The sequence below is a fragment of the Nicrophorus vespilloides genome, unplaced genomic scaffold (genome assembly GCF_001412225.1).
Source record: "Nicrophorus vespilloides isolate i.1.1-1 unplaced genomic scaffold, Nicve_v1.0, whole genome shotgun sequence".
In the NCBI taxonomy this organism is placed as follows: Eukaryota; Metazoa; Arthropoda; class Insecta; order Coleoptera; family Silphidae; genus Nicrophorus; species Nicrophorus vespilloides.
The window spans coordinates 1-9,914 of record NW_017096195.1 but is presented as its reverse complement, the minus strand read 5'-3'; the positions used below and the strand labels follow the sequence as shown (position 1 = coordinate 9,914).

The 9,914-nt window shown below is 31.8% G+C and overlaps 1 protein-coding gene across 1 annotated transcript; it reads left to right on the top strand.

Moving 5' to 3' along the window:
• Positions 1–646: 646 nt before the first annotated feature.
• Positions 647–9,910, top strand: LOC108569981 (acetyl-coenzyme A synthetase-like; the record flags this gene model as incomplete). Its single annotated transcript, XM_017931779.1, has 8 exons — positions 647–1,486; positions 7,285–7,480; positions 7,586–7,822; positions 7,888–8,196; positions 8,251–8,384; positions 8,450–8,639; positions 9,485–9,674; positions 9,740–9,910. Coding segments are annotated over exons 1-8 (1,738 nt in total), but the record flags the coding sequence as incomplete, so codon positions are not given.
• Between the last annotated feature and the right edge of the window lie 4 nt (positions 9,911–9,914).

Here is a 9,914-nt window from a genome sequence, read left to right as displayed (position 1 = left end):
TGACTACTATACATTGCGCAATTTTTCGCATAGTTGCGTTTTATTACTCCCACGTGAAACCTATGCAGGAACAAAATTTTGATTTTAATTCATAATCTTTATGTACAATATGTATGACTTCAATCAAGGAATTCAACTACTATAGTTTTATAATTGAAAAATGCTCTATTAACTTAATTCATGAATTTTAATCTGGTGCATAAATTAATATTACTTTATAATCGTTTTATCGTATATCTTTGCATAATTTTTATTTTTTCAGCGTCAGAACGAATATTTTGTTGATTATTTTGGCGGAAAAACTGCCATTGATTGCCTATTGCATATTGCATATATACATTATTTATATATCCAATTAATTTTAGTTATTATTTGTATTTTTAATAAGTTCTTTTCAATTTTTTATTTAAAATAAATAAATTGAAAGCCAAATTACAGATATTATTTTAAATATTTTGTAATTAAATTCTTACGTGAAAATTAAATATAATTATTCAATTTCTAAGGACAAAAAGAAATTATAACTTGACCTGTAGAATTCCAGTTGGATGTTGAATCGGAATATTAAATTGCTATATGAAATTTGATTTCAGATCATGGCATCCCCTCGTGGTTTCACTAGCAGAGATCAGAAGTGATTGCATAATAATACGAAGATAATGAATGCTCGAGAAATCATCTGATTCTGTTTCCAAGTGGGCAAGATCTGCGTTAGTACACAAATTTAATTAGAGGGGTAGGATATAATCGATAAGGAGTGTTCGTTTATGGGATAAACAACAAAACATTGTTATTGCCAATTTGATGGTGTGATGGCAGAATTCGCATAGTTAAAAATCGAATCACACCATATAGCATTATGGAATTGCGATATTCCACAGCGGTTGTGCATGGTGATAAGAGGTGAGATGGAAATCGAAATATAAATAAATATGTATGTGGAAGAAATAGGAGGAACAAACAAGTAGCGGGCGAACGTCGCGAGCAAAAATTTTTCGATTTATATAGGAGTGCGCAACCGTGGGCAAGTTTTAGTTGCGTATTCGCGTCAGTCCGAGCAAGAGGTTCGGGCCTTGGTTTCACACGTAAAACATACATTGCATAGCATAGTCGAGCCCTAGCAGGTTCAGTTGGTAAATTAAGTGAAGACCGGGAAGGAAGAACCAAAACGAAAGATGCCGTCAGAGAAGACTGTCTACCTTCCGGACAAAAATGTCGCAAAGAACGCGCACATTTCCTCCTTCGCACAATACAAGGAGATGTACCAACAGTCCATCGATAATCCAGAGGAATTCTGGGGTGAAATCGCCAAGCAGTTTCATTGGGAGAACCCTATCAACTACGACAAGTTTTTCACATTTAACTTTGACGTGTGCAAAGGGCCGATTTACACCAAGTGGCTCGATGGAGCCACCACGAACATTTCTTACAACTTGCTGGACAGGAATATCAGGAACGGTCACGGCGACAAAATTGCATTCTACTGGTTAGTATATTTGAATTTATTTAGTTCGAATCTTTGACGCAGCAACTGCGCCTTCCGGTCGATGGGGTGGCTTGACCCCATTATTGATCCATCCTCGTTAAGCCAGATCCCTTCTGCATCAAGGGTTCTTCTTCACCTTTCTCTACTAATTAAGTTCCCAGTAGTACGAAAATAAGTATCATCACTGAAATGTGACCACGGTATTTCAATTTTAAAATCGCGCTAGTCAGACGCATTCGAGATTGGGCGATGACGATGGTACCACGTGCGCCTCCGCCAATCCCCAGCCGTCCTTTCCGAATCAATACTTTGCCTGATGTATACTGCTATTATTATAATGACTTACATTCATTAACTTTATATCACCCGATTCCTGCGGTTCACCATATTTGGATAGAAAAACAATGCGAAAACTAACTTTTAACCAATATCTTGACTTTGATCAATGAATATGTCGTAATAATTGCATACAATGGTCGTACGTAAGTCGTACTTTAAGTATCAATTTTTCGCTGGTTCATCGTTAACAACATTGTCATATTTGATTACACGTATGCTAATTGCGCATCCACTTTTATCAAGAGCTCATGCTAAAATCATTATTAGATAAAAAAAAATCATTTGCCCTCAATAAAATAGGCTAATACTTTGTTTTTTATCTTTCCTGATATTTACTTTGTTAATGATTACCCTAAAAATATAACAAATCTTTATTAAAGTCAATAAATCAATATATACATAGAATATAAAATAATCGAAATAGGAAATGTTAATAAATCTGTATATTTTTTATCAACAAGTATTTCTAATAAACACTTAATTATTGATCTATAATTCTCTATATTATATTATTACAATCTCTTTGTTGAGTTTTTCTATTTACTGAAGTATTCTTGCAATTTTTTTTACATAATTCATGGAATTGGCTCTTTGATCGATCGATTCAGTGATCATCAGCATTCTTTCGTCTTAAAATAAAATAAGAATACTTCCTATATATTTATATCAATAAAAATTAAATTTCCTTAAATAAGAAAAGAATGAGTTTTTAAAGTTTATCTATTTACTTGACATATTATTAAAATATAGGCGTATTGCGCATTCGACATTATACTTGCAACCTATAATAAAATCAATAATCAAGTAAGTCTACTAAATTGCAATGCAAGAACTCTGTATCTTTCATAATTTATTAATTACTTCTATAATGTATTTTATGAGTACCTTTACTGATATAATCTTATACAAGTCGAGTCATATTAATCGTTCGATATATTTAAGGCCAACTGAAGGACATCAATAGACGGACAGTTAAGAGGGAACTGTTTTATTATTATAAATATGATAAAAGTATCAGCACAGATAAATCAAATGTGCATAGTTACAACTTGCAGTTTCTCTTAAATAAATGCTATGATAAAATTAAAGATAATATTTAAATAAAAAATACATTTGTCAATTGAGTATCAAATGTATGATTTTATCGGGATTATAAGCAAATAATCGATAATCAAATATCGCGGGTAACAGTAGCGATAGTTTTTTTTGCTTTCATTCCACGCTAAAATATTTAATAGTGCGACGGTGATAATACTTTCAAATAAATTATATTGTAAAAATAATAATTTGATTTTACGCATTCAAAAATTCTACAGATTTTCCATCTTCCATCGTTTCATAAAATCAATAATTTTATTAAATACATTTTCGATAATTCCGTTCAATAAAAAATAATTCATCTAATTTATTTAATGACCAGTAAATGATTCAAATTCAATTTTATTAAACAATAAAGAATTTTATTGGAACATATAGTATAATGTCACGTTAGAATGAATTATCATTTTCTTATTATCAAATAAAATCTATATTTTATTTTTAAAACCGTAGATTATCGAAAATAATATATAAAATATTGAAAACAAAAACTCTTGTTATTGCACGCAATAACCCCGACTTTTAATAAAAACGTCAAATCATTTCCGTGGAGTGAAAATCTATAAAACAACGTACTGCAAATATTTACTGCATTCCATGACATAACGTTAAATGACGTACGTTTTGTAATTAACAATCAAGATTCTCTAGTTTAGAAACATTTTCACACATCTTCACCGCTTTAGCAGTTATTTTTTTATTCTTGCAATCAAGATTATTATTATTTTTATTAAAATATCTCATTGATATCAATATATAAAATATTTAAAAGTGTCATGTGAATTGAGTTAATAAAATGCACAAAGGTTTCTAAATAGTTTAAATATGTCTTTAGACTTGCAACAATGATTCAAAGAAGTATAAGGAAATTAAAATTAGTATCTTAATTCAAATAATATTTAATATATATAATTAAAATATACTCTATATGGTCGGTATCATTTGAAATGTTCATTATTACATATTTATAATATTATAATTTTTGTAATGACGAATATTAACTAAAAACATATATTTTTTATTGGAAATAATTATTAATTACCACTAAAAATCTAATATCTACATTGGATGATTATACAATTTTAATGTTTTTCATTAACTATTTTATTATTTGATTAGTTCAAGGAAACAGACCAATTATTATTTTAATAGTATTCTTTTAAATTATAAATGTCATTTAATCTATCTAATGTATTTTTCATTTTGTGTGTATATTTTTACATGAATTATTGTTGATAAATCGAACAAGCGTAACTGTACTTTCGTATGAACATGGAGTACGTTTGTGCGAATAAACACCGGGGAACAAAATTAAGACTAAATTTATGCATTTATATTGAAATTTTCCTTTCGATTAAATTACACAGACTTAATTTACGGTAATTTGTGTACGCATTATGTACGTTAAGCGAATACCAATCGGTCAAATTTAATTGGAAATTCGTGTTCTCTTGAACTTAAACTTGAAGATAGAACAGATGAATAAAAACACTTAAATCATCGCACTTCATTAAATTAAGGTCGTCGGAAAGTATGGAAAGTTCAGTTTCATTCATCCGTGACTGCGGATGACAAACGCATTGTACAATCATTACTAGACTCCGTTTAGACATGGAATGCTTGACACGTTTTAATTGCCCAATCACCTTATTCATACCAACTCTTCAATCATTGTATAATAAATTGTATTAAACATTCCGGCAAATTATGAAAGTGCCATTCGCTCTCCATTATTGTAATAGGAAGTGAAACTTCTTGCTTTTGTGTGTCCAACAATGTGACCGTGACAAAAAGAAACGGACGGCCGAATGCCCTTGGAAGTCACTGTTATGATGTTGATGTAATTAAATTAATTGAAGCACACACACATGCGATTGAGTTATGTAACACCAAAAACATATTTATCGACGATTAGCGGGGTTCCGTTTTTATCGCTCCTGCAAAAAAATATAGACGCTGATAAAATATAAATGGTGTAGTAATTCGGGCAACAGTTTTTTCAACAGCATGCATTTTTCTACTCAAACGTAGTAAAATAAAACACACATAATATGTATTTTTCTGTACTTCATCGTATCACAGCAAACCGCATATGACGGAGCGAAATATAATTCGTATCACTGCTAATTTGTGTGTGTGTGTGCGAGAATAGATAGCGAATAGATAGCGATATGGATAGTCACCTCAGTATTAGCGACAGAAATTTCTTTCCCTGAATACAAGAAAAAAATCTCACCAACTTAATTGAGTGTAGATTAAGATACCTGTTAATCCTTGAGAACAGATAATCATTGAAATTCATATTTATTTTCCTGTTATTTTCTAGGACAATGTATTCGTATAATTTTCACCAAAACAAATTAAATTTAAATAACAAAATAGATGATTATCCTTCGAAAATGATATTTATTCGAAATTTATAATCAAGTCTCCACAAGAGAAGTATACAGTGGAACCTCACTTAACGAGCATTTCGCTTAACGAGTAAAATTAATAGTAAGAAAAATACTCGTTTAACGAGCGACGTTTACATGAGTGACGAGTGAGAAGAAGTACCGAATTGCGCCCTTTACACATTTTAAAACTTGTGTACACATATGTGTATTTTTGAATATGTTTCACTATACGAGTAAGTAAATTTTGGAACGGATTAAACTCGTTAAGTGAGGTTCTACTGTATTTAATTAAACATTTGTTTTGTTCCAACAGTCTATTACCGACTATTTATAATTATAAAAAATCAATATTACATCAGAATTTTCAATTAATAATGGTTTGTTGATTACCGATTTGAAATCTAATGTTGTTTACGCAACTATATTTTTGTAAACATATATAAATAATGTTTTGTAATGACTCGCAGAGGATTCTCACTGGTCAAAGGTTGTGTTGGGTGATTCCGCACCATTTTTTATATCTGAGTGGAATCGTACAGTATCAGAAACATGACACATATTTTTATATGTTGCAAAGATAACATTTTATTAAATTTTAAAGTTTATCTGTATACAAATACTTTAATTTAATTGATTATATAAAATGCTTTGTAATTTATAATTTATATAGCCTCTGAAAGTTAAGCAATGTGTTTCGTGGATAACAATGAATTGGTTATATTAAAATTGTTTTCTTAAAGTCAGAATAAGTAAAAATAGGTATTATTTAATTATTGGTTTAATATGAAAATTTACGAATAATAATCAGAAAAATTAAATTATTGAATCCATAAAAATGTAAATCAACATTACCATTACTTTTTTTTGGTTGCAAAATATACGAGAGTTTTCCATTAATTAATCGTTTCATTACATAAGCATTAATTTTCTTTAAGAGGTGATATTATTTGTTAATTACACGTTTATTGATGTAAAAAAAATAATAATTCAGTTTTTAATTAATGCTCATATTCGCAGAAAAGTACTTAATGATTTTTTTTGGTATATTATTTGTTTATATTATGGTAAATGATATGGCATTTAATTGTCAATCGGAAACTGTAGACTATCCTACAGACATAACATAATAAAATTTTATTTAATCTTATTTTACAAATAAAGTTTATCATATCTTTTTCGAATGACTAACGATTTTTCTCAATTATTTTGTTATAAAAGATTATTTTTTTAAAAGTTTAGTCTGTACGGATAAAGAAATAAAAAATATGTTTTCCTTAATTTTTTTTTAAATAAAAGTTTTAAATATTCTATTGCGTTTGAATAATGAATTGCATTGATTTATTGGCGATAAAAAACAAACGGAGAATAATTTATTTCAAAGGTCTGGGCAAGGCTTATCGACCATACATATTTCAATTTGTTCACTCTCTCCACAAACAACGCAAAAAAGACATTTCTCGACCTTGCTGTAAAATACGATATCCTCTATTGTAACTAGCAAACAAAAAAACATACCTTGCAACTAGGACACATTTTATATAATTTAGTCAATATTTTTTTAGATACATGCATTTTGTGTATATGATGTATTTTTTAATTAAAAAATGTATGTTTTATGTTTTTCTCTTTGTAAAGAGATTAGAGATTTCTAACTCCAAATATTATATTAAACACTCTTTGCTTAAATTGGAATATACTTATTCTATTATTGACTAATATTTTTTTATTACAATTTAAGTGATAATATTAAAGTGCTGACCTTCGGCAAAACATGAAGACAATAAGCGTAAGTCAGTTGACAATGAACTTATTTTTAAATTCAATCGGCAAGTAGTTATTAGCGGAAATATCATGTGCTGTAAACTTGGCACGTGTTCATAAGTGAAAACTAAATGTACTTAAATATTGAGTATTTACACTTGAATGTAAATTTTCATATAATGTGGATTTTGTTTTTCTTTGTAGGGAAGGAAATCATCCAGATGACTACAGTCGTCTCACATACAAGAAGCTCCTGGAGGAAGTATGTCGATTTGCCAATGTGCTTAAGAGTAAAGGCATCAAACGGGGCGATCGTGTAGCCATTTATATGCCCATGATCCTCGAATCCGTCATAGCCATATTGGCGTGTACGAGAATCGGAGCAGTTCATTCTTTGGTGGTAAGTACATCTCCAGTAAAATGTCCCAACGTACAGCAACTTTGAATGTAAACCGTGACTATTGTAATGAGGCATTGTTATATTGTTGTGTTCTGTTGAATCCAGTTCGCCGGTTTTTCTGCCGACTCATTTTCCGAGCGAATAATTGATTGCCAAGCACGGGCCCTCATCACCGCCGATGGTGTCTGGAGAGGAGAGAAATATCTCGCGTTGAAGAGTATCTGCGACCAAGCGATGGACAAGTGCGCGAAGAACGGACACAACGTCGAGGTGTGCTTCGTTGTATCGCACTTGGAAAGGGTCACTGCCCCATCGGGTGTTCAAAGTAACCAAAGCAATAAGGTATTGATAAAACTAAAGAAAATATCGATGAAATGATGCTTATCGCAAGGGATATCAATTTTCAGACGCCAATGCAGGATGGTCGTGATATCTGGTGGCACGACGTCGTTCCACAAGCTTCCACGAGCTGCTACCCTGAATGGATGCAAAGCGAGGATCCCTTATTCATGCTTTACACCAGCGGTTCAACTGGAAAACCAAAGGGCGTCCTCCACACCACTGGAGGATATCTCTTGTATGCCGCTACTACCTTCAAATACGTCTTTGACTACAAACCAAATGACGTTTACTGGTGCACCGCCGATATTGGCTGGATCACCGGTCACACATACGTTGTGTACGGACCTCTGGCAAATGCCGCTACCTCAGTTTTGGTAAATAAACATAGACACCATTAAATTCAACATATCAATGTATTGTATTTATAGTACGAAGGAACTCCATTCTATCCACAAAACGACCGTTTCTGGGGTGTTGTCGAAAAGTACAAGGTCAACCAATTTTACACGGCCCCGACCGCCATCAGAGCGTTGATGAAGTTCGAGGACAGTTTGGTCACAAGGTTAGTTCAAGCGCTCGGTATATTTAAAGGGAATTCTTTTAAAATATATAATATTATTTTCACAGGCATGATCTATCCTCCTTGAGAGTTCTCGGTTCTGTAGGAGAACCAATCAACCCAGAAGCTTGGATGTGGTATTACAAATTGGTCGGAGGAGAAAAATGCTCGATCGTGGATACTTTCTGGCAAACCGAGACCGGCGGTCATGTCCTTACTCCTTTGCCAGGTGCGACACCCATGAAACCAGGAGCAGCTGTAAGTATTAACACTTAATCCACGTGCAACTTATCGAATCTTATATTTTTGTTAACTTCACTACAGACACTCCTTATCTACTAAAAAAAATAGGTTAACATTGAATAATATTTATGATGTTATATATTTTATCCGAGAAGTGAATTCAAAAATGCAGTTCACGTGAACTTGAAAAGTTTATCTATTTATAATTGCATTATAGCTTCATTAAGACGTAGTCGATTGGATGAAAAATTATATAATTTTAAAATAAATTTCATAGTTCTATAATATAAATAAGACGATCTGCTAGACTAGCAACAACCATTCTTGGTATCGCAGAATAGCAGAGTACTACTTTTAGAATAATAATTTTGCTATTTCACTATATTATTATTATAAACTTGAATGATAGTCACCCGTATAACTAAGATTACCATGTTTTATTTTGTTCAATGTCAAACAACTGCATGCATTTAGTACGCATGAAACATATTATTAAAAAGATAATGCGACAAATATAATATGTTTCGAATATGCGTCACAGAAATTATTAAATTAATCTAGATTAGAGTACTTGGTAAGCTGAACTTATTTCTACCAATTTTCAAGTGGATTACACGCACAGATTTTTTTAATGAAATTATGTAATGTAATCGTCGGTAATATATCTCGTCATTTATAAACTTAAGATTAGTTTATAACAAAAAAAAAATAGCTAGACACATTTATTTTTGTAACATGAAAAGTGATACTTCAATAAAGCGCAACTCGATTACAATCTAATGTACATTACATTAAATATGATTTAATCTAATTTACTTTGGTATGTGGTAATAATAGCATGTATTTTTTTGTTATTGTAGTCGTTCCCATTCTTTGGTGTACAGCCAGTTTTATTGGATGAATCCGGCAAGGAAATTCAAGGCGAAGGAGAAGGATATTTGGTATTCTCTCGCCCGTGGCCTGGAATGATGAGATCGTTATACAATAACCACGATCGCTACGAAACCACGTACTTCTCGAAATTCCCAGGATATTACTGCACTGGTGACGGTACGTTCAGAAATTTATTTTTCTTTCAAAGGCATTTAGTTAATGGCCGAAATTGTAATTTGCAGGTGCGCGTCGCGATGCCGATGGATACCTATGGGTGACTGGAAGGGTTGATGACATGTTGAATGTTTCTGGTCATTTGATGTCCACTGCTGAAGTGGAGTCCGTTCTTACGGAGCATCGCGGCGTCTCGGAAGCTGCAGTAGTGGCGAAACCGCACCCCGTGAAGGGTGAATGCCT